Below are 26,051 nucleotides of genomic sequence, written 5' to 3'. Positions count from 1 at the left end.
CCCCGCCAAGAGGAAGGCAGTGGAAACCACACTATCAAAACTCCTCGCCCTAAAGGCAATAACACCAGTGCCCACGCACCAACAAAATTCTGGGCACTATTCCATCTACTTCATTGTGCCCAAGAAAGAGGGAACATTCCAGCCCATACTGGACCTCAAGACAGTCAATCGCTACCTGAAGGTACCCCGCTTCCGCATGGAAAACCCTGTGTTTGGTCATAAAGGCGGTACAACCGGGAGAATTCCTGACCTCCCTGGATCTGTCAGAAGCCTATCTCCACATACTGATCCATCTCCTCCATCAGCGTTTCCTACGCTTTGCGATATTGAGCCATCACTACCAGATCCAGGCTCTACCGTTCGGGATAGCTACGGCTCCCCGGATGTTCATCAAGATCATGGTGGTAGTAGCGGCGACACTGAGGAAAGAAGGGATCCTCGTGCAACCATACCTGGACGATTGGCTGATCAAAGTGAAATCGCCAGAGGAAAGGCATCAAGCAACCACCAGAGTCAAGGAACTACTGCAGAACCTCTGGTGGGTCGTCAACACACCCAAGAGCCACCTGCAGCCCTCCCAATCCCTAGAGTACCTGGGAGTCCGGTTCAACACCAAATGGAACAAAGTCACCCTTCCCCCTCCAAGGAGAAGGAGATTGATGGAACAACTACAAGCATTGTTGAACTAAGTCTTTGGACTCATGGCTTCAACCATAGAAGTCGTCCCATGGGCAAGGGCAACATTCCCTACAGTCACAGTGGAACTCGATGTCTCAGAACTACTCCGTCCCCCTCCGGCTACCGGCAAAGGTTCGGAACCTACTACAGTGGTGGCTACAAGAAGACCATCTGAGCGAGGGAACAAGCCTATCCCCACTGGAATGGACCTTGCTCACCATGGATGTGAGCCTGCGGGGATGGTGAGCCCACTGCCAGGAGCCAACGGCTCAAGGGCAATGGGACAAAGAAGAGTTGGCATGGAACATAAACCGACTGGAAGCCTGAGCAGTCAGACTAGCCTGCCTACGGTTCAGCCACAGACTCCGGAGCAAATCAGTCTGAGTCATGTAGGACAATGCCACAACAGTGGTCTACATCAACTGCCAGGGGGGAACCAGAAGCCAGCAGGTGTCCCTGGAAATGGAGCCCCTAATGAACTATCTACAGTCGCGAGAATTGCTGGACCAGAGGCAGCATGGATTCACCAGGGGAAGATCCTGTCAGACAAATCTGATTGACGTTTTTGACTGGGTAACCAAGGAATTGGATCAAGGAAGAGCACTCGATGTCATCTACTTGGATTTCAGCAAGGCTTTTGATACGGTCCTGCACAGGAGGCTGGTGAATAAAATGAGAAGCTTAGGAGTGAGTGCCGAGGTGGTGACCTGGTTGATGGACAGAAAACAATGTGTGATGGTAAATGGAACTTGCTCTGAAGAGAGAGCAGTGTTAAGCGGAGTGCCGCAGGGATCGGTGTTGGGACCGGTCCTGTTCAATATCTTTGTGAGCGACATTGCGGATGGGATAGAAGTTAAGGTTTGTCTTTTTGAGGATGACACTAAGATCTGCAACAGAGTGGACATGCCGGAAGGAGTGGAGAGAATGAGACGGGATTTAAGGAAGCTGGAAGAATGGTTGAAGATATGGCAGCTGAGATTCAATGTCAAGAAGTGCAGAGTCAAGCACATGGGGTGTGGAAATCCGAAAGAACTGTATTCGATGGGGGGAGAAGGGCTGATATGTACGGAGCAGGAGAGAGACCTTGGGGTGATAGTCTCTAATGATCTGAAGTCGGCAAAACAATGTGACAAGGCGATAGCTAAAGCCAGAAGAATGCTGGGCTGCATAGAGAGAGGAATATCTAGTAAGAAAAGGGAAGTGTACAGGTCCTTGGTGAGGCCTCACCTGGAGTACTGTGTTCAGTTCTGGAGACCGTATCTCCGAAGGGACAGAGACAGGATGGAGGCAGTCCAGAGAAGGGCGACCAAAAAAGTGGAGGGTCTTCATCGAATGACTTATGAGGAGAGATTGAAGAATCTAAATATGTACACCCTGAAGGAAAGGAGGAGCAGGGGTGATATGATTCAAACTTTCAAATACTTGAAAGGTTTTAAGGATCCAAAGACAATGACAAACCTTTTCCGTTGCAAAAAAAATCAGCAGAACCAGGGGTCACGATTTAAAACTCCAGGGAGGAAGACTCAGAACCAATGTCAGGAAGTATTTCTTCACGGAGAGGGTAAAAGACAACGTCACTGCAGACTACCTCAGCAGAGAGAGTCTGGATCCAGGGGAATGGACACTGTCTACAGCAGCCTTCCAGCGGATAGTAAACACTGGGGGGAACCCCAGCCATGGATCTTCTGGCAACTGGGTCCAACACCCGGGTTCCCAAGTTCTTCAGCCGAAGATGGGAACCGCTGTCCCAGGGAATCGATGCCCTCGTCCAGACCTGGCCACAGGAGGACCTACTGTACGCCTTCTCTCCATGGCCACTACTGGGCAGAATCATCCGCAAGATAGAACACCACAGAGGGCTGGTACTTCTAGTGGCCCCGGACTGGCCAAGAAGACCATAGTACGCGGACATGTGAAGACTTCTGGCAGGAAACCCTCTACGCCTACCTCCACACAGGGATCAACTCCAGCAAGGACCGATCCTCCATGAAGACCCAACAAGATTCTCGCTTACGGTCTGGCCATTGAGAGGTCTCGCCTGAAAAAGAGTGGATACTCAGGACCAGTGATTAACACACTGCTCCGAGCGTGCAAGTTCTCCACCTCCTTAACATATATACGAGTATGGAGAATATTCGAAGCCTGATGTGATTACTGTGACATCCTTCCGTGGACAGTCAAAATCCCCATGATCCTGGAATTTCTGCAGGACGTCGTGAGCAAAGGGTTGTCCCTCAACTCCATCAAAGTGCAACTGGCCGCTCTGGCCAGCTTCAGATCCAGGGTGGACAGCACCAGCCTAGCGGCCCACCCAGACATTTCCCGCTTCTTAAAAGGGGTCAAGCACATTCAGCCACCCCTAAAGTGGCCAATACCCCTGTGGAATCTCAATCTAGTGTTAGACTTCCTAGCGGGAGCTTCGTTCATACCAGCTCGCGGTCTGTCCCTACGGCTCCTGACCTTGAAGACTGCGTTCCTTGTGGCAATCTGCTCAGCCTGTCGAATCTCCTAACTTCAAGCACTATCATGCCGGGAGCCGTTCCTCAGATTCACGCTGGGATCCATACAGCTGCGCACGGTACCCTCCTTCCTGCCAAAGGTGGTTTCTCACTTCCATTTTTATTTTATTTAATGGCTTTTATATACCGACGAACGTTGGGAACATCTCATCGGTTTACAGAGAACAAAAATTTTAGCAACAGGCTTTACAGGTAATGCATGATTAAATGAGGAACAAACAAACTTTACAGGTAACAAATAACTAAGGAGGATACAAAATTATCAATATGCTTTACAGGGAAAACAGCTAAATTTAGTGGAGCAATAAATTCTTAAAAGTTGAGGAGGGATATATACACTTAAACCAAACCATCTCGCTGCCATCTCCAGACGAGCATAAGGACTCGGAAGACTCACGCCTTCTTCGCCACCTGAATGGCGGCAGACTCCTAGTCCGATACCTGGAAAGATCGGAACCTGTACGAAAGACGGACCATCTCTTCGTTCTTCATAGTGGGAAGAAGCAAGGAGAAGCAGCCTCGCGGGCAACCATAGCCCGCTGGATCAAAGAAGTAATCAAAGGCGGCCTACGTAGAGGCAGGCAAGCTTCCACCTCTAAAAGTCAAAGCCCATTCCACAAGGGCCCAGGCAGTGTCCTGGGCAGAAACTAAGATGCAGTCACCCACAGAGATCGGACGGGCGGCAACGTGATCCTCCAGCCACACCTTCTCGAGATTCTATCGCCTGGATGTTCAGGCCAAGGAGGACACAGCATTCGCAAGGGCAGTACTAAATGGGCCGGGGGGAGCCTCCCACCCAGTTCGGGAGTAGCTTTTGTATATCCCATTGGTCCTGAGACCATCTGCTACACGCTAGGAAATGTAGAAATTACCTCCCCGATAATTTCATTTTCCTTAGTGTAAACAAATGGACTCAGCATCCCGCCCATGGCTGCCTCGCAATCAAGAATGCTCAGGGAAACACCCCCCCCCCCCCCCAGTGCAACACAAGCACGGGTAAGCCAACCCTTATCTCTAGTTCAGATACCCATATTACCAAGTGTCGGTGCTTCTCGGTTGAGTGTCCTGGCGGTCTCCAGCTAGAAACCACAGTAACCAATTCAAGTTAATCAAGTTACTCAAGTTAATCAAGTTATCCAAGTTAATCAAAAAATTATCCAAACACATATATCCGTAATTGCTTTTCGAGGAGAAAACTGGAGAGCAAAGCCTCGTGCACGGGTATATGTAATGCTGACGTCAGATTGAAATCTGACTCCGTCTCCAACTGCTATCAGGAGCACACTATACCCATTGGTTCTGAGTCCATCTGTCTACACTAAGGAAAATGAAATTATCAGGTAAGTAATTTCTACATTGGTAGATAGCTCTTTTTTTTTATTGTAATTTTGTTTTATTTTGCCCTGGATGCTTCCTTTTGGAGGGCACATCTGAACAAAGGATCCTGTGTGGCCTTGGGAGTTGCTGTACAAGTTCATCACTGGATAATTCTTGTGTTGACCCAATTAAAGTTATCACAACCCAGGCCCAGATTTTAAGTATAGGCAACTGCCTCTAGCTCAAGATTCTGACAGGCTTTGGAGTGTTGCTGTTATGCCTCCATCCAAGCCTTCATCTCAACCACTTACCTAAAGCGGCAGCGTCCTGATCCTACAGTGGCAGCAACTTGGAAAAAGAAATTGAGCGCAAGACCTGCAGCTGCTTATCACACGCTCAACGCCCTGCCCCTTGCATGAGTTTCTATAGTAAGATCCTGTGTGGGAGGAGGGAGTGAGGCTGCTGCATAGCCTTGAATGTGTGACAGGAGAAAGCAGGCCCTGCACTATGGCTGCTGTGGAATCAGGATGCCACTGCTTTAGCTAAGCAGCAGGGAGAGGAATGGACTGGATTCCCCCCCCCCCCCCCCCCCAATCACCCTCCCCATGCTGTCTATAGGCACCAGAAAAATTTGTTCCTGTCACAGCCTACAAAGAATCCAGCATTTCTGGGGCAATAAAACTACTAGAATGCTGATCTTGTGACTAGGGTGGCCATGCAACTCCCTCCTAGCCTCCATTGTCAGTTTGGCATTGCCCAGGCTTGACAGTGAAAATGGTTACCCTGGAAGCAGAAGCAAAGACTGAAATGTCTGGTATAACAAATGTTCTATTTGCATGTTGCCTCCTTGATACTTTTTTAAAGGCAAGTTTCCTTATGCACTTTCAGGTATGGCCGTGTGGAAATTCTCTCTGGCTTTATTAATGGCCTTTTCCTAATGGTGATAGCCTTCTTTGTGTTCATGGAGTCTGTGACCCGATTGTTTGATCCTCCAGATATAGATACTGATATGTTAACTGTAAGTTTTTACCAGTTCTGTTACCTATTTTTTTTTAGCCTTATAATTATGGTAAAGTAGGCAAAATTAGCTGTCACTAGAGGGCAGAGTTTGTGGAGGGTGGAGTTATGCAGGGATCGGTACTGAGCCCCCCTGCTGCATTTTGTTGAACAGCAGTTTAAACACATACAGATGAAAGGTACCACCATGGCTTTCACAAATAACGTTTAACATTAGAAAATAGTCCAGCAAATATCAAAAGGCTGCAAAAGATTTTGATAAATTGGGGACATAGCAAGCACAGTTCAATGGAACCCATTGTAAGGACCTGTAATTTTGGAAAACAAAAGTAACCATACTAATTATAAATTAGGAAGGGCTGTTGTAAGTGCATATGAGTTAGAAAAAGATCTGGGTATCCAAATCCACAAAAATTAAGGATAAAGCAGAGTTGCTTACCTGTAACAGGTCTTCTCCCAGGACAGCAGGATGTAGTCCTCACATGTGGGTGCCGTCACTGGACAGAGCCCTATCACGGAAAACTTTTCTGTCAAAGTTTCTAGAATCTTTGACTGGCACACTGAGCATATCCAGCATGCCATAATCCCTGTAGCCACAGGGGTCTCCCTTCATTCTCGTTTGTAGCAAAAGATGCGAGCGAAAAATAAAATAATAAAATGTTTAGGACCCAACACTGCGGGGTAGTGGTGGGTTTCGTGAGGACTACATCCTGCTGTCCTGGGAGAACACCTGTTACAGGTTAGCAACTCTGCTTTCTTCCAGGACAAGCAGGAAGGTAGTCCTCACATGTGGGTGATTAGCAATCTACAGGCTGACTCATATTTGTTTGGACCAACAGCGTACAACTTGTGCAACAGGCACAACAACTGGTGTACTGTTGGGAAAAATGAGGCAGCCTGAAAATCACAGCAGATTGGATGTGGAAGGAGTTGGGATTATACTGGAAATAAGTTCTTCAGGACAGATTGGCCAAAGGCAGTATCTTGGCGTCCTTCCTCGTCCAGGCAGTAATGTGCTGCAAAAGTGTGAAGAGAGCTCCATGTTGCAGCTTTACAGATCTCAGGAGTCGGTACAGAACTATAGTATGCTACCGAGGTTGCCATGGTTCTTACTGAGTGCGCCTTCACTCATCCCTGGAGAGGAAGGCCTGCTTTGTCATAGCAGAATTAGATACAGTCTGCTAGCCAATTAGAGAGAGTTTGTTTGCCCACTGCGACTCCTGGTTTGTGTTTATCGAAGGAAACAAAGAGTTGGGTGGATTTCCTATGGACTGCAGTGCGGTCTAGGTAAAATGCAAGTGCACGTTTACAGTCCAAAGTGTGTAAAACCCTCTCGCCCTGGTAAGAGTGGGGCCTTGGGGGAAAATGTGGGCAAAACTATAGACTGAGTCAAGTGGAAGTCAGTAACCACCTTGGGAAGGAATTTAGGGTGAGTATGGAGGACCACTCAGTCATGTAGGAACCTTGTATAGGGCGAGTAGGCTTGTAACTCACTAACCCTTCGAGCAGATGTAATGGCTACTAGGAAGAGGACTTTCCATGTAAGAAATTTAACATCACAGGAGTGCAAAGGCTCAAACGGGGAGTGCTTGAGCCTTGTAAGTACTACATTCAGGTCCCACTCAGTGACTGGTGGCCATAGAGGGGGGGGCTTGAGTTTTAGTAGGCCCCTCATAAACTTACTCACAAGGGGTTGCACTGTTACTGGGGCATCCCCCAACTCCCTTGTGGTACATTGAGATGGCACTTAGGTGTACCCTCACCGAAGAAGTCTGGAGACCAGAGTCTGAAAAGTGCCAGAGATAGTCTAATAGAGACGGAGTGGGGCAGGAAAAAGGGTCGATACCTATTCTACTTAGAACGATAGGATTTTCGTGTTGAAGGCTTTTGTGAAGCTACAAGCACTTGAGAGATCAGTTGAAAGGTTGAGCGGTTGCAGGATCAAGCTTTCAACATCCAGGCTGTGAGGGATAGGGTCTGAAGGTTCGGATGGCGTAAGATGCTTTGGTTCTGAGTTATGAGAGTGGGCGCTACGCCCAGGCGAAAGGGTTCTCTGATCGAGAGGTCAAGAAGCATGGGGAACCATTCTTGTCGAGGCCAATATGGGGCTATGAGTATCATTGACCCTTTGTCCTGTTGCAGCTTCACAAGAGTTTTGGCTATCAGCGGTATTGGGGGATACACATATAGGAGACCTGTGTTCCAGGGCAAGCGAAGACGTCCATGGCTAACTGGTTTGGTTGTCTGTGCAGAGAGCAGAATCTGTCCACTTTGTGATTCAGTTCGGATGCAAAGAGGTCTGTTGTTGGTTGACCCCAGTGTTGGAAGATTCTGGTCATTACCACAGGATCCAGAGACCATGCGTGGGGATGGAACTGTCGGCTGAGGCGATCTGCTACTACGTTCTGTATGCCTGCCAGATAAGTGGCCTGGAGATACATGGAGTGTGCAAGGGCCGAGGCCCAGATCTGCGCGGCTTCTTGGCAGAGGAGATGAGAGCCTGTGCCGCCCTGCTTGTTCAAGTACCACATTGCAACTGTGTTGTCCGTTTGTATGAGAACAGTCTTATTTGAAAGGTAGTCCTTGAACGCATATATAGGTCGAAGCTCTAGGAATTTGATCTGAAACATTGCTTCGAGCTGTGTCCAAGTACCTTGAGTTCGAAGGTTGTTCATATGAGCTCCCCAACCCAAGTTGGATGCGTCTATGGTTAAAGTTACTTGCGGAACTGGTTGCTGAAACGGTAGACCTGTTAGCAAGTTGGCTTTGTTCGTCCACCAGAGAAGCAAGAAATGTAACTGGTGGGTTACTTGATTCTGGGATGAAAGTGGTTGACTGGCTTGGAGCCACTGAAATTTCAAAGTCCATTGAGTTATTCTCATGGCCAGCCTGGCCATAGGAGTGACGAGGACCGTGGAAGCCATGTGACCCAGCAACGTTAAGAATTGTTGGGCTGAGGCTGTTTTCTTTATGCGCAGAGATGTAGCTAGTCTGGAGAGTATGTCTGCGCGGTTATTGGGCAGGAAGGCCTTTGCGACTGAGGTGTCCAAATCTGCTCCGATGAAAGTCAGGAGGTGAGATGGAGTCAGGTGGGATTTTTGGTAGTTGATGAGAAATCCCAACGAGTGTAGCAGATTGATAGTGAGCTTGAGAGCGTCAAGAGCTCCTTGCTTAGATTGGCTCTTAATGAGCCAGTCGTCCAGGTAAGGAAAGACGTGTATGTTTTTCTTGTGTAGATGGGCCGCAGCCACTGCTAGGCACTTTGTAAATACACGGGGTGCCAAGGCAAGTCCAAAAGGCAGGACCCAGTACTGAAAGTGTTGATGTCCCACTAGGAAACGCAGGTACTTGCAGTGATGTGGGAATATTGGAATGTGAGCGTAAGCATCTTGAAGATCCAGAGAACAGAGCCAATCTCCTTTTTGCAGAAGGGGAAGTATGGTGCCCAAGGACACCATCCTGAATTTTTCTTTTTGTAGAAATTTGTTGAGGTTGCGGAGGTCTAAGATGGGGCGGAGGCCACCTGATTTCTTTGAAATGAGAAAATAGCAGGTGTAGAACCCTCTGCCCTGCTGTGCCCAGGGCACTGGTTCCACAGCCCTGGCGCCCAGAAGGGTGGACAGTTCTGATTCTAGAAGACTTGTGTGATCTTTGTGTAGCCACAGTGGATTGGGTGGTGAGTCTGGGGGTTCCATGAGGAAGTTTAGATGATATCCCTGGGTTATGATGGATATCACCCATTGGTCTGTGGTAATGTTGAGCCAGTTGGTTATGAAATGGTAAATTTGACCTCCTACTGGCAAATGTGGATCTGGATTTGTGGAGCGGCTGCTATTCTCTGGATAGGTTTCAAAATCCAGAGGCTTGGCCTGTTTGCAGTGGTGGCTGAGGCCTGGATGTCTTGGCCTGTTGAGGATGTGCTCTCTGAGATGGCCTAGTTGGCCTCACGCAAGATGCAGGTGGGTAGTATCTGTGTGGGCGATAAAATGGTTTTCTAGGGGCCCTTCTAGTGGACCCTAGACCAACAACTGAACTTCAAAAAACATATCAGTGCCATACTCAAAGAGGGTTTCTTCAAACTTAGTCTTAAAAAACCTGAAACCTCTCCTTCACGCTAGTGACTTCCGCACTGTCATCCAGGCTACACTGGATTACTGTAACTCCCTCTTTCTTGGCCTACCCTACTCCTCCTTAAAGCCCCTCCAAATGCTACAGAACACTGTAGCCAGAACCCTCTCCAACACTCATAAATACGACCATGTTTCCCCTATACTGAAGGACCTACACTGGCTCCCTATTCCCTCCCGCATCCTCTTTAAATCCCTGACCATTATCCATAAAGCCTTATATTCCCATCACTCCAACTGGCTGGTAGATCCCCCTCCAATTTGCCTGCTCAAATCGACTGACAAGGACCACTAACAAAGGGTCCCTCCATGTGCCATCCCTAAAGAAAGCACATCTCACAGCTACAAGGGATCGGGTGCTCTCCATTGCTGGACCTATGCACTGGAACTCACTCCCAACCCACCTCAGACTTGAACCTTGCATCACCAAATTCAGAGCCCAGCTCAAAACCTGGCTATTCAAACAAGCCTTTCCCCAACACCCTTGATGAATATTGAATTGTGATGGATCATGACCTGAATTTGACTATGAACTTGTTCTTATGACATTATTGTTCACTTGTTAATTGTTCCTATGCTTCTCTGCTCTCCTATTGGTTTTTTGTACCCCCTACCCTTCCCCTGTTACTTGTAATTTCCGTTGCTTTTGTTCCATGTAAAACCGAGGTGATGTTTCGACTAACATCGGTATAGAAGACTCTTTAAATAAATAAATAAATAAATAGATCTTCTTGCAGAAGAAGGGGGCCTCAGTAGTCACTGTGGATAATTGCCGCAGGGTCTCATTATGGTCTTTTAATTGAGCCACTGCATCTTGTATCTTGTTGCTGAATAGGTTTTCACTGGTACATGGCAAATTGGCAAGTTTGTCTTGGACTTCAGGTCTCCTTTGTAATCAGATCAAAGGGAATTGTCTCTGACATCTCCCTAACAAAATTGGCAAAGGAGAGATCTTCTGGGGGAGATTTTCTCCTTTCTTCCGGAGGAGATGGTTCTGACAAAATATCCTCCGTGGATGTGTCTGTGTCAACATCTTCCCATGTGTCAGAAAAGGTCTCTAGTCGAGATCCTGAAGCAGGGAAAAAGGTTGGTACGGGAGGACGTGTTGGCACCGATGGATCCTTCGATGGCCTCGATGGAAGATGCGGTGGCACCGATGTGGGTTTCGGCGGCACCGGTGGCATCGATGGAAAACAAGGGCCTCTCGGTCCCGAGAGCCCTGATGGACCAGGCATTGGTTCCGGCATCGGTGAAAGGGGACTGGAATCCGTGCCTTCGTCATCAGAGGACCCTGGAATGGGAATCGGGGCTTTCAGAGGCTTTGCGGGTTGCTTTGGTGTCTGTGGCCTGGGTTGTGTTGGAAGGGCACCAATGAGTGTATCCAGTCTGGTCAGTTCCGGTGTCTGTGCCGGTATGGGGACCGGCATTGATGGCTGTAGGTCTCTGAGAACATCGAGCACTGCCTGGCAGATAAAACCATCCAGTTTCTCCCTGAAAGCTGGTGTAGATATCGCAGCTACAGGGGATGGCAGGCTAGGCACTACTAGCATCTCCACAGGGAGTTGTGGGGGCTCAGTACCCTGCACTGATATCGGTGGGGATCGCCTTGGTTTTTCGGGTGGAGAGGGTGTTAAAGGCTCCTCTACCCGTGTCCTCTTCGCAAGCGGCTTGATAGCCATCGAGGCTGATGCAGTGCTGGTGCCGGCACCTGGTGTAGACTTGCGCCAGTGTCTGTGCTTCCCTTGGTGCTCGGTCTGGTTTTTCTCCAGGACCGAGATAGATGATATAGATGCCTTAGACGGAGTCTATGATAGACGATCACCGCTGCCCTGGTGCTCCCGGCGAGGTTTGATGACTAATGTCTTCGATGCTCCTACCGGTGACGATTAGGTGGGCATCAATGGAGTCAATTGATTTTAAACAGGGTCTCCATCTTGTCGAGGAGAGCCCGCCTACCCTTCAGAGTCATCTGGGCTCAACTTGGGCAGTGAGAAACGTCGTGTGATGAGCCGAGGCACAGGACACAGACATCATGTGGGTCGGTAATCGACATGGTATGGGGACACTTGACATTTTCTGAAACCTGTTGCCATAATGGCAGAGGTTGAGGCCCAAAAACGGTCGATGGCCTGCAGACACCGAAAAAAGGTGGGAGCGGGAACCGACTGGGGACAGTGAACTTTACTCACCGAGCAATGAAAAACACTATCGCGATGGGAGACCCCTATGAGGGAACTTTTTAATAAAGTAATCTTCAAGTTTTTTCCATAAGGAAAATTGTGTGAGAAAATTCTCACAGAGCTCCTAACCGCGGGGCAAACTGCAGTGTGGAAAAAAGTCTGAAGGGATTATGGCATGCTGGGCATGCTCAGTGTGCTAGTCAAAATTTCTAGAAACTTTGACAGAAAAGTTTTCAGTGATAGGGCTCCGTCCAGTGACATCGCCCACATGTGAGGACTACCATCCTGCTTGTCCTGGGAGAACAAGATGCTGGCAGGTGAGCATTGAGGTTCCTTATGTGCCCGAAATGGGCAGTTTCCCCAAAGGGTAAAGGCTTCAGTTGGGGCTCCTGCAGAGTATTCAAGAGAAATGGAAAAGGCAGAATCAAATTGCTTAGTTTAACATGGATGAAGGGTCTAAGCAGTAAGACTCTGGAATATACTCATTGTTGCCTTCTACAGAGGGTTTTGCATAAACCGGACATAACTGCTAATATCAGCGGGTCTAGGAATATATATAGAGAGAGAGAGAGAGCAGCAAGCATTCAGAGGCTGGCCCAATGGCAAGTACTGACCACTGGCACAAAACTCTGAGAGAAATCAAAGATCCCCCAATACTCACACCACCCAACACAACAGGGAATCACAATAAATCATACAACCCATTTGTTTTTCAGGTGTACTATGTAAACATTACTCTACTTAATGATTTAATCATGTATATATTCAATACATTGTTCTACAAATATTAACAATTTATTTATTATATTGCACGTTTTCATCACACTCAAAATATTGCTTTATATACAAAATGTCATCACAACATCATATCAAACAATACATATCACAATGTACATATAACATCACCTTAATAAATGTATATTATAGTGAATTTATTATACAAATTGTCCAAACATGCCCTCAACCCTAACCCAATAATAACACATAACCACATTCACTCATCATTCACTCCACTAAAAATCTCAACCCTCTAAAATGTATCACCGCTCGCCCTGATGGTCTGTAGTTTACTCCTTGATAGAACAATTCCCTCCTATTTATATGTTCTCCAATATCTTTGTCCTAGGGTATTCACCATGTTCTCTCCACTCCTGTATTCCAAACTTTGTCACCCAACAAGGTTCCTTGTTTCACCCTCACCGGGCTTCTTCGGGGAAATCTATTATCACTTCTTAGTACTGACCAAACGCTTTTCTGTCATAAACGAGCTCCTGAAACGTATCAAGAATGAGTAAACCTATAAATTTATCCAAATATTTAAAGAGACTAACAACAATCACTATAGTAATACCAAGGCATACTTAACTCAAATAGAACTACCGCATGTCCGGACCCTCAATGAAACTGTTTCTCATTAGCACCTGTAAATATAGGTAATTATATCCAAGTATATATTATCTCAAAATCAAAAACTTTACGATCACAGACCTCATAAAAATTAAGCTACATACCTGGTCTCCCATGGCTCCACTAGTCCGTACCACATTGTATGAACTCCAAAACACATACCGGTAACCCAGCACTCAAATTCAGTCTTACCTAAAAATATACCAAATATAACTACTTGATGTAATTTATTTATTTATTTATTTAGGGTTTTTTTATACCGACATTCTCAATATACATATCAAATCAAGTCGGTTTCCATAGAACAAAACTGTCGCCGGTGAGGCGTTACATTAAACAATAAAAAATTGTTAATCCCACAAATACACCTCAACAAATCACAAAGTTCTTTGCACTTACACTGCCGCGCCAAATACTAGACACTGATGTCACCAACGACTGCCCAGACACCACTTTACCACCATTTCACTGCGCAAAGTAATTTACAATGCCGACCACCATCCTTTCGAGCTCTAATTCGTCCAAGGCACCTCCATCAACTGATCACTTACCCGCGTTCTTTGGCTTATAAAGATCCATGAACCCAATCATAACATACCACCTCAAGTTCCGCCTAGTTCTCCACATATTCATTCCACCTGGGACTCAAACTACGCATACCAATCATCTACCTAGTTCACCCTCTACGTGCCTGCTCAGACGTTTACCTACACCAATCAGAAGACCTGGGTTTGATTTCCAGGTCAGGTCTTCCATTCTCTCAATCAGCCAGGGTTGGAGATGGCTGCAGAGGCAGTGTTCACAGCCTCTGATGGATAGGGAGTTTGTCATTGTACACCAGCAATACCTAGTGGTCAGACTTGGGGTGGACATAAACTGAGTTTTGAAGGGGGTTGCAGTTTGAGGTCTCTGACTGAGAACTATCACCCGGATGGTTGATCTGAGTTAGGAGGGAGATATAAAGATAGGGCAGAAAGCGCCAGGTAGTTGTGAATGAAGGTTTGTGACACCATAGCCCAACAAATGTTGATTCCAAGTGAGCTGCACGTCCAAAGAAGAAGGAGGAATCTGCCTGAGCCTCACGCTCCCCCCCCCCCCCCCAAAGATAGCAGCAGCAGAAACTGATAGACCAGTATCTTCATGCAGCATAAGAAATTATGCATGCAACTGTATTTCAAGTATTGGTGCCAGGGGCTTTACTATTGCATAATAATTTATAGAGGATGTCTTACATTGGTAGTATGGACTGTATTTTTGTTGAGAACTAAAATTGAAATTGCAGTGGTTCAGCTAGGTGGAGAACCTCCAAAGTGAGGTGGAGGAAGTTACAGGCTCATATGATCAATCTATACATACTCAGCAGGGTACAGCAGCATGTGTGGCAGGTGTTAGACTGCGCAGTCTCGGGGCTTTAAAAGCTTAGTGCTTGTGAAAATGGAGCTAGAAGGATATGAAGAAGAAAAAAGAACATTTAAAATATCTCCAATAATCTTTATTTTTCATACAGGTAGACATAAAAAAAAATGTAGGGTAGAATAAAGCTGTGTACTAAGCATATTAAATAAGCAAGTTTGTATATTCTATATAATCCAGTAAACTGCTGTAATCAGGAGGAATTTGGGGCTGTGTAAGCATCCCACATGGGCTGCCTATAATTTGGAGAGAATTTTTCAAGGCACAGCAGGTGTCTGATCTTGGTGCTGAAATTCACCAGTTAGGTGCATAAAAGAAAAGTTACTTCTCAAAGAGTTGGATGCTTATGGGGTAGGTGTCTAGTGGTGTCCATGCCCTTATTTTATATGTCTGTGAAAGGGATGGCTTCATGCAGCCCTTTTGACATGCACAAACACCAAGCCGATTATCAGTAACAGCAGGATTTTATTAACTGATCAGAAGTCAGAAGAAAACATCTTAGTAATAGACAACTTTGTTTTACAAAAAAAAAAATAAGCAATCGTGTGTGTGTGTGTGTATGTATATATATATATATATATATATATATATATAAATAGATAGATAAATAGAGATATATTAATATTCAGCCTTCTATAACACTTCAAAGCCGATTATATTCAGCTGAAGTAGGTATTTCTCTATCCCTAAAGGGCTTACAATCTAAGGTTCAGATTTATTAAGGTTTTTTTTCCCTATTCTGTGTCTATGGAGAAGAAGCCTTCATAAATCAGGCCCAAAGTTTGTACTTGAAGTAATGGAAGGTGAATGACTTGCCCATGGTCAGTGGGATTTGAACCCTGTCTTCCCTGGTTAGCAGTCTGCTGCTCTAAAAATTAGGCTACATCATAGTATTTTTTTAAAACATATAAAGTAACAAGACACACAAAAGGGAAACAAACTATAAATCATATCCCCTGCTGATCAAGCCATAGCCATGCATCCTGCTAAAATACTACATCCTGAGCTCCCTGAATTATTTCCACAACCAGTCAGAACTAAATGTAAGATAGACTTAAGCAGGTTGGAGAAAAACTCCATTTCTACAGTTCTTTAAGTATAAGAAAACAGAAGTTAACACAACTTACGTACTCAGAAGTAAGAAGAAACATACTTCATGTCCTCTGACCCAGCAGTTTGAGGAGGTAGAGAGAGAGGAAAATTCCCCAACAAATTGACTTATAATATCAAATTAATATAGTGCTTCCATTATTGCAACCTTCATATTGTAAAACAGAATTGTACAAAAGGAGTGAGAACATTTGGTTGTTCATGGAAATAAACAGTCACAATAGCCTAAGTCCCTGCAGATTACACATTGAAAAGGTCCAGCAACCCTTACTGATCATAGAAGTATGAAAGCCAGAACAAAAGTGCTCCCAAAGAAAATTCACTCAAAATCATAAATAAGGAAAAAAATTCTAGCACAATAATCAATAGGAAAAATTTCCCTTTATTTTTATATATGCTACACCTGTACCAATAGTTCATAGCAGCATAAAAAATATAATAAAACAGTTTTCTCCTTCAACAATTAGGGCTTAATTAGCCATGACATATAGGATGATAACATCCGATTTCACCAAATGGATCCCTCTCTCTGAGCTCAGTAGAGCTTTCACTTTACTGAGAATTCCCGCATAAGTGCTATCTCATGAGCCCCTCAGTCTTTTTTTGTCCATACTGATGTCTGGATGTACCCCTCTCACATTCTGTCATTTTGTTGTCAGTTTTTGTCTTCAGAGGTTTATTCTAACTTTTTTCTGCCTCTCTGCCTTGGCAGCTCTCGCTACAGCATTTTTTAGTCTTACCCACCAAAATAAAGAGGAATAATGCCCAGACCCAAGAAGTCTACCGTTAATGGCTTAAGGACTACATCTGCAGATGGAAGATGTCCATTACTGATGGGCACGACCTATGTTTAAGTGGCTGGGGTCCTACCAAGACCCAAATTGCTACAATTGTGGCTGGATGTCACCGAGAACTCAGAAGAACCAGGCCTATAAGATGGCCTAGTCCTGGGGCTTTCGGAGTTTCTCCTCATCAGTAAACTCCATGCACAGTGAGTCGAACAGGACTCCACAAACTGCAGAGGTAGTGTCAGGGTTGAGCAATTCGAGGAAGCACTGAGTTTCGGACAGTTTAGCCCCATTGGAACATGAAAGCCTTCTAAACTGGGAGTACTGGCAGCTTCAGTGTGGTTAGTGCTGTTGAAACTTAAGGTCCCGGCTGAAGCAGAACGGCTCAGTACGATCGGCGCCATTGCATCACCAGGGCTCAGATGATCCGCACTATTAAAGCATGAGGCCTTGACATGGTCGGTGCACAAGATTCTGGTGTTACCAGTGTACCTGATAGCTCTGGATCATACAGTGCTGTAAGTGCCATCGAGGCACATACATCCAGCAGATCCCTTGACGTGTAAGCACTGGGCATAGGTATGCGCGATGCAGTCAATGTGGGGGTTGATTCAAAGCAAGGGTCTTGGGGAGGACCCATGGGCAATTCTGTTTGTTTCCTCCTCTTTTTTGGCCTGGAAGATTCGCATGTCTCTTTCACATCTTTTGCCCTGACCCAAAGCCCATGGGACCTGCTTCAGTGGCATCGGGTAGACAGCTGGAAACTTAAGATCCTATCTGCTCCCTATTACCTGTAGTTTCCACTTCAGGATAGACTCAGGAGGCCGAGACAGGATCCCCTCTGTGGAGCTCGGGGGATGACTCCCAGAGTAATGATCTTGTTATGGTCTCAGAGGAGAATGTGTCTTCCCCAACACCACTTCAGGTGATGGAATTGCTCAAAACTTTCTTCACATTACTGGCATCCAGTGATAGCTAGGGGAAGTTATGTTTAGTCTTGTCTTCAATGATGTGTACTTTATCTCAAGATGCATCCACCCCAGCACAATAGCTACCAGTTCTGGGGTTAATCCTCAAAAATCAGATTCATCAGTAGCTTCAGGGGGGGGGGGAGAGATTCAACAACAACTACAGGAGGAAGTAGAACTAAGAAGATCTGGCTCCCAGATTCCATAGGAGCCAGATCCCCTCTCAGATTCCACCAAGATCCGCTCCCCGGTGGCCTTAGTCTTCATTTGGATAGCGGGTGAGTGTCCCATCCTTACCTGATTCCAAAGAAGGTTTGACGAGCATTTCTTCAGATCTTACGCAAGAGCACTCCTCCCCTCCAGATGATTTATTATACTAAAATTCTTCAACAAATTAAATAGAGCTCTCAATGTCCACGTATGGAAGGAGAAAGATCCTATTAAGAATGTGTTTGATATCCTTCATGTGCTGGAGTCTCCAACTGAACCAGTGGCCTTGCCAGTTCATAAAAATCTTCAGGACGTCCAGATCAGAATGTGGGAAAGCCCAGCGGCAAGAAAACTGGATCTGAACTACAGGGTCGAGCAATCTCCTAGTTTTGGGGTGATTCAACTTCCCCATCAGTTGGTGATGGTGGAGTCTGCCTTAAAGAGGACAAAGAAGACCAGGATCTAATTGAAAGCACCTCTAGGAAAAAACTTCAGGCTGTCTGCTCATTTGGAAAGAAGTTCTTCCAGGTCTCAATATTCAGTGCTTTATATGATGCAGTATTTGCATGATTGCATCAACAGAATGAGGCCCTTTATGAACTTCCTGGACGAGGAACGCAGAGCTTGCCATCAAGCATTTCTGGACGTGGAGGAATGTAAGCACTATCTCATTTGTTCCATTTATGAGGCTTTCAATTCAGCAGTGACAGGTTCAGCCATCACCATTGGAGTTCAAAGAATAGCTATGCAAGCTGAAAACAGCTCAACAGGCTCAGGGAAAGGCGGGGCCTAATTTTTGACAGGGCTAGATCATCACTCCCTTTCCTCCAGTGGGAGAGAGAATTCATTTATTCCTCCAAGAGTGGAAGAGAATCACCAAGGACCCCACTGGGTTATCAAGACTGTGGAGAGTAAGTACCGCTTGCTTTTCTCCCATCTACCAGTGCAGTACTGATGGGTGACTTTCAGTACAAGTCCATCTCACTCGACCCAACTTTGTTCTGAGGTGGATGCACTGTTACACCAACACTCAATACTGCTGGTCCCCATCTCAAAGTGTAGTAAGGGCTTTTACTCCCTGCCAAATCCCCAAGAGATCAAAGGGGGGAGGTGGTAGGCTGAGACCCATCCTAGATTTACAACAGTTGAACATCCACCCTAAAGAGGAAAAATGCAAGAAGAACTACCTCCACACTATCCTCTGGTTCATCTAAGCAGGTACCTGGATGTGCACACTGGACCTGAAGGAGGCTTACGTCCACATCCCTATTCACCCATCTCATAAGAACAGAAGAATTGCCATATAGGGTGTGTAAGGCGACAGTGCATCTGAGGCCACTCTGAAATTTTCCCCAGACTGAGGGTAAGACAAGAACCACACTCAGGAGTGATGGCAAGGCTTTGTTTGCTGTGACAGCACAGTCACATATACATGTGGAGGCATCGAAAGCTGTCTGAGATCTGTTACTTAGCATAGTGCTTATTATATAGAGAAACAATCCAATGGTGGAATATGGAGATCACCTGCTTATTGGGTACTTTCCAGGTGTACATCCCTAGACTCAGAAGTGCTGACCTTATGACCCAAAGTCAGCCCTAAATTCTGAGCAAAGCAGGAACCACAGAGTGGCCCCAAGTGCTAGAATTTTATCTGCTATGCAGGTGCAGATCTGTCTTCTAGCCCATATCAGCCCACAGGTTTCTTATTAGGTGAGAAGTGGAAAGGTCCCACATATTTACAGTCCCAGATGGTGTTCTAAGCGCTCCTGGGGCGAGACTTTCCATTCCTCGCCTAGACAGCAGAGGAGTCTTCACAACTGTCTTTTTCATAGTTCTGACTATTCCTGGTGTTCCTAGGGAAGCCAGGGACTTTCCATTGTAACACTGGCATAAAAATATCTATGTCAGGGAGAGCGTGAGTAGGAGAGAGAGACGCCCCCGACAGAAAGAGAACATCTTACTGACTTACTGTGCCTTGAAACGGAGGGAACAACTCCCGCACCATTGAACCCGGAGTGAGAAGCAACCCGGAGGGAAAAGCTAGTGAGCGGGGAGACCCGGGAGAGACGCACGAGTGACGTCAGTAATCGGCGTCTACTGCATAAATTCAACCTGCAGACGGCGCCCCGCCATCACCGGCGCATCGCCTAAGCCGCGCGCCACCCAAGGGGCGCGCGACTCTGTCCGGCTCAGTCCGGAGAAGGCGGGAGAAGGTGCTTTCTTTATGTCTGATTGCTAAATTGGAATATCTTCCCGAGTACTCCTCAAGTTTTGATGGGGAGGAAAAGGAAAGTAAAATCTATTCCATTGTCACCAATAACACCAAGGGGACCCATGGACAGCCACGTTGTAAGGCTGACCGATTCACCAAGAGAGGACGAGGGGGGGGACCAGTTTTCTGCGTCTCTAAGTCCTGGTGAAGGACCTGCATTTCCACCACAACCTAAGCCATTAATTTCAGATGATTTTCTGCAGCTGGGAATGAGCAGCCCATTGAAATATGGGGACTGTGAAACTCCACCAGAGAATCAGATAAGTGGTGTAAAAATGTTGGAAGGAGTATTGCCAGGGGGATTGAATAGGTCTGAGATATGGCCAGTGAACCCCCCTGAGAATATAACCCTAAATGATATATGGAAATTGATGACAACAGTAAATAATGTCTCGCGAATGAATGAGTCATTGTTAGGAATTGTGAACGTGAATAAACAACAAATAGAAGAACAAGGAAAGGAAGTAGCTGGTTTAAAGGATAATATGGTTCAAGTAACAACAAAAATTAAATTATTAGAAAATACTGGAGTTGCCCAAATTAAAGATAGTCTCTTCACCCGTAAAGAGTTAGAGAATATTGAGAATTTGGTGCGATATAAGAATTTACGAATAATTAACTTTCCTCAAACCAGACTCCTATCTCCTGCAGAAATGTTGAAAAAGAAATTCTTCAATATTCAGAGACAGAGTTACCAGTTTTTTCCAAAGCTTTCTACTTTTCTAGGAAAGCTAGAGGGCAAGAGGAAGGAAATTTAGGAACATCTTCGATTGGGGTCTCCACATTTTTGGAGGAGTCAATCGATATAATACAAAAGAGGGCTACCTTATTTGTTTCTATGTTATTGGAATCGGATAAAGATAGAGTGTTTGGGGATTTCCTCAAACACAGGGATATGTCCTTTTGTGGACAAAAGATTCTGATGTTCCCGGATGTCTCAAGGGCCACTCAGGCCAAAAGGAGACATTTTCTGTCTTTAAAGAGTAAAGTAGTAGCCCTAGCGGCAACTTTCTTTCTGAAATATCCAGCTATCTGTTTTATTTCTCTTAGAGGAAAGAAATACAGTTTTATAGACCCCTTACATTTGGAGACTTTTATTTCAGATAAAGATATAGATGGAGGAAATAGTTTAGAAGGTCAGAAATAGAATTTTCATGTCTCTCTCTCCCATCTTAAAATGAATATTGTATAATTTAATATATGGTTTGATCTCTCCCAGTATATAGGTAATGTAATAGAGATAAAGATTTTTCTTTTTATATTGTTTAATAATGATATGGATAAGTCTTAATTATCTGTATTACTTATTTGAAATTTTGTTTAAAAGTTTTAAATGAAAATTCAATAAAGAAATAATTTAAAAAAAAAAATCTATGTCAAAACACAAAGAAAGAGCCAAGAAAATTGGCAAAAACAATGACACCAAACACCAAAAAAGGCAGAATCAAACAATAGCAAATATCAAATTAGATCCTTATGTACCAGATGGTTAGTGCCTACTATAATACACGAATCAGCAAGGCTGACGATGTGCCCCTATTTAAATGGGCCACCCTCAGGCTACATCATTTGCGTACTGTGAAAGTCTCTCTTTTTCAGAAATGTATTTTTTCAAAAAATTTTCCAGCAAGGAAAAGAGAGTAACAATGATCACAGCTCAACAAAAGACAACCGTGGTACACTCCAACCCTCAAACAAGAACTTCGGAAAAAAGAAAACAGTTGGCGCAAGTCTCCTTCCACCACCACAACGCTAAACTATAAATCCCATCTCAACACATACAGATTAGCCATCCTAAAGGCCAAAAAAGACTTCTTTGCAAAAAAAATCCACAACTTTGCACTGGACTCAAAAGCTCTATTCTCATTTGTATCTTCCTTAACAAAACCCACTCCACCTATCATTCCAGATGAACAAGCAGCCAACAAAGCTGAGGAACTAGCAATCTACTTTGATAAAAAGATCACCAACCTCCTTAAGCCAATCTCCAACCAACAAACAACAGTACCAAAGCTGACAACCTCAGCACATTACAAAGAATACAGCTTATCATCATTCGAAACTCCTTCATCATTGGAAATCGAACTTATTCTCAAGAAGCTCAAACCATCTTCTCATCCTCTGGATACCATACCCTCCAATCTTCTCCTATCGACTCCTAACACCATCTCTAAATCAATAGCAGACATCATCAACTGCTCCTTAACCCAAGGAAAGGTCCCAGATCAACTCAAAATAGCCATTCTAAAACCTTTACTAAAAAAACCAAACCTTTCAACGGACGACCCTGCAAATTTCCGCCCTATCGCTAACCTTCCCCTGATCTCAAGAGTGATGGAAAGATTCGTCAACAAGCAATTGTCGGAATACCTGGAGGATAACAATATTCTCTCCCCTTTCCAGTTCGGCTTCAGGAAATCACAAAACACTGAAGCACTTCTAACATCGTTATCCGACACCATCCTTCTTAATCTCGAAAAAAAACAACCATACCTCCTTGCTCTTCTTGACCTATCCGCCGCATTCGATACAGTCAACCATTCCATCCTACTCGAACGGTTATCCGATATAGGAATTCAAGGAGAAGCGCATAACTGGTTCCAATCGTTCCTGGAGAACAGATTCTACAAAGTAAAAATCAATAATGAAGAATCGCATCCTATCAAATCAACTCGAGGAGTACCTCAAGGATCATCTCTCTCCCCTACGCTTTTTAATATTTACCTGCTTCCACTCTGCCACTTACTCTCTAACCTCAAGCTAAAACATTATATTTTCGCAGATGACATCCAGATCCTCATGCCCATCACAGAATCACTGCAAAAAACTTGGGCACATTGGAACAACTGCTTACAAGCTATCGACACCCTGCTATCCAGCTTGAACCTCATACTCAATCCAAACAAAACAGAAATCCTCATCATCTCACCTGACGAAAACCATACCCTTACCAACTCCCAAAGCGCTACACAATTCTCAAAACTAACTATTAACCACTCCACCTCCGTCAGAGACCTGGGGGTGCGTCTCGACAACAAATTCAACCTTAAATCCTTCATTACCAACACAACTAAAGAATGCTATTTCAAACTCCAAGTGCTAAAAAATCTTAAACCTCTTCTTCACTTCAGTGACTTCCGGCTAGTAGTCCAGTCCATAATTCTGTCTACGCTGGACTACTGCAACTCTCTACTGCTAGGCCTTCCAGCCTTATCCACAAGACCTTTACAGATGGTGCAGAATGCCGCAGCGAGACTACTCACTAACACAAATAAAAGAGCCCACATAACACCTATTCTTCACAGCCTTCATTGGCTTCCTATAAAAGCTAGAATCACCTACAAGACTTTATCAATGATCCACAAGGATATCATGGGCATTGCCCACCTAAATCTAAACTCACAACTCCGCCCTCACACTTCACAAAGACCCATCAGGCACAACTACAAAGGTTCCTTATATGCTCCCCCGATCAAAACCAAACGAACAAAACGAACACTCTCCACAGCCGGGCCCACCCTCTGGAACTCATTACCGCCGGATCTTCGCCAAGAGACTTGTCATCCAACTTTTAAGAAAAACCTAAAAACGTGGCTTTTCAGGCAAGCCTACACAGAATCACAAGATCACTCCGACACCGGTCAAAGAGAAAAATAGTCCAACATCAGATCCTCGATCAGCCATACTCCCCTCCAGATCTAACCACGTCAGATCTGAACAACACACCTGTTTAAGACTCCTTCTCTGATTCATCAGTCTCCTTTTACTCATGCACAACTCGGACTCTGCACAGCAACAAGGTCTATGTACCCACATATCACAATTTAGACTACCCCTCCAATTATTCAAGATATATACTCATGCCTTAAAAATCCTTTGTATTTATCCACGTCCTGTTGACGAGTTATTATTATTATTATAGTCTATGTAATATTTAAATTTGTATTTAAATTTGTATTATTTATTTATATTTTTATATGATATGTTATATGTTACTCATATGTTAAGAAACACTGTTTAATGTAACGCCTTTATTGCGACAGTTTTGTTCTATGTAAACCGACCTGATTCGATACTTGTATTGAGAATGCCGGTATATAAAAATCCGAAATAAATAAATAAATAACATAGGCCAGTGTTTCGCAAAAAAAGCTTCTTCAGGAGCATCTCAATCATGTCACCAGATTAAATCAATTGACTCATACATCATTGTCTAAAATAAATAAAAAACAAAACGATTAGTATCAACATTTCAAATAATTAAAAAATACTCATCTTGTGGATGGATCTCTACCATAGCTGCCGGACCAAGGGTCTCATAACACTCTCAAGGGAAGAGGAACAGCGGCTGCTGCCATTTAAATGCTGAATTTATAGCAAACGCTGAGCTGAATCGTCGGAGAAATTTTTGAAACAACCAATGGGAGTTCAAAGTTCGAATGACATCACTGATTGCAAAATGGATAATGATTACCAAAGTTCATTCAAAACCCATCATCTCATGGTGGCAAAACCCAAAGATCACCTACTCCATAACACCTAAGGACAGGACATACCCATATTGAGGCCGACCTTTACCCACCAATGAAAAAAGGAGAAAATATTTTTTTATAATCAAACCAAAAACATTATAGATGAACATTGTAAAGAAAAAATGTTATAAAAACAATTCAAAGAAAAACACTGAAGTCCAGTTCAGAATTCAGTCCCATAGGTTGTAGTCTGTATATCTATTTCTGTTCAGATTGCAAAAGTTTCAAATTGAAATCTCCTCCCAGCCATCGTGGAGTAAACGTTTGCAGACTGCAAAATTGAAGTTGAGCAAATTCATGTGATGCGTCTAGGCAATGCGAAACCAGTGGAGCCGTCATGCACTGTCTGTTAAAATTTGTAGTCTTTCCTATATAACGTTCGGGCCGATACAGTACAGTGCGCTCCGATGGACTTTACTGTATCGGCCCGATTGTTTGATCTTTCCTATATAATATTTTTTTCATGGATATTCAATTGCATCGATTACTCCTGTTGAGAGGCATGTAGTATGTTGACGTAAAGTAATCATCCTGTAGGCCGATGGAATGTACGATGTAATGTCCATAGCACTGTAACATACAGTGCCCAATCCGCAAGGTCTGTGAGATCCTGTAGAAGTGAATGTGTGTCCAGGGGTTATGGGACAGGAACCAGGAAATCTCTCAAATTGGAGCCTTTGGTATAGGAAATAAGTGGTGGATCTTTAAAGATCTCATGGAGTTGTAAAATGTGCCCATTTAGTAATATGGTGTGCAGAAGATGAAAAAGGAACAGCACATGTTAAACGATCTGAATTTTGCCGTTGGGAGGAAAAACCACTCTCTCTGTTTATTTGGCCCTTAAATAAGACCTCCTGATACATGTGGCTGGGTATCCCCGTGACAAAAATCTTTTGCCCAACGCTTAGCTTGAGTCTTATATTCTTCTTTCGTGGAGCAAAGTCTCCAGAAACGAAAAAAACTGACTAATGGGTAAACTTTCTTTAAGAGAGCATGGATGAGCATCAGACTGAGAGTTCATCAAGTCCAGTATTCTGTTTCCAACAATGGCCAATCCAGGACATAAGTACCTTGCAGGATCTCAAACAGTAGATAAATCCCATGCTACTGTTGCCCAGGGATAAATAGTGGCTTTTAACAAGTCTATCTGGTTAATAACATTTATGAACTGAAACAACTTTTCCTAATCTTTTTTGAACCCAGCTATGCTAGCTGCTTTTACCACATCCTCTGGCAATGAATTCCAGAGCTTAATGGTCTGTTGAGTAAAAATGAATTTTCTCCAATTTGTTTTAACATAGTAATGATGGCAGAAAAAGACCAAATAGATCATCCAGTCTGCCTAGTAAGTTTCCCATGGCAATAACCGCTGCTCCATGCAGGATATCCCCATCTTTCTGTTAAGGGAAGTAACTGCTGCTCTGTGCAGGTTTCCCCCAAGCCTTATGTTAAGGGGAGTAATATTAACAATCAAACTAAGTAACTATCAAACCCATAAAAGAATTACTGCTAG

General features: G+C 44.5%; 1 protein-coding gene across 2 annotated transcripts in view; it reads left to right on the top strand.

Annotated features, from left to right (window-relative positions):
- Positions 1 to 26,051, top strand: part of LOC115075437 (zinc transporter 5-like) — a 166,454-nt gene that overhangs the window by 108,012 nt on the left and 32,391 nt on the right. For both annotated transcript variants that reach the window (XM_029575807.1, XM_029575816.1), the window contains one exon: positions 5,403 to 5,532. In XM_029575807.1, coding sequence (XP_029431667.1) covers positions 5,403 to 5,532 — 130 coding nt within the window. The remainder of the gene's footprint in view (positions 1 to 5,402; positions 5,533 to 26,051) is intronic.

Source organism: Rhinatrema bivittatum, chromosome 1 (genome assembly GCF_901001135.1).
Source record: "Rhinatrema bivittatum chromosome 1, aRhiBiv1.1, whole genome shotgun sequence".
NCBI lineage: Eukaryota > Metazoa > Chordata > Amphibia > Gymnophiona > Rhinatrematidae > Rhinatrema > Rhinatrema bivittatum.
The sequence above is the reverse complement of the archived record's forward strand: the minus strand, read 5'-3'. Positions and strand labels throughout refer to the sequence as shown.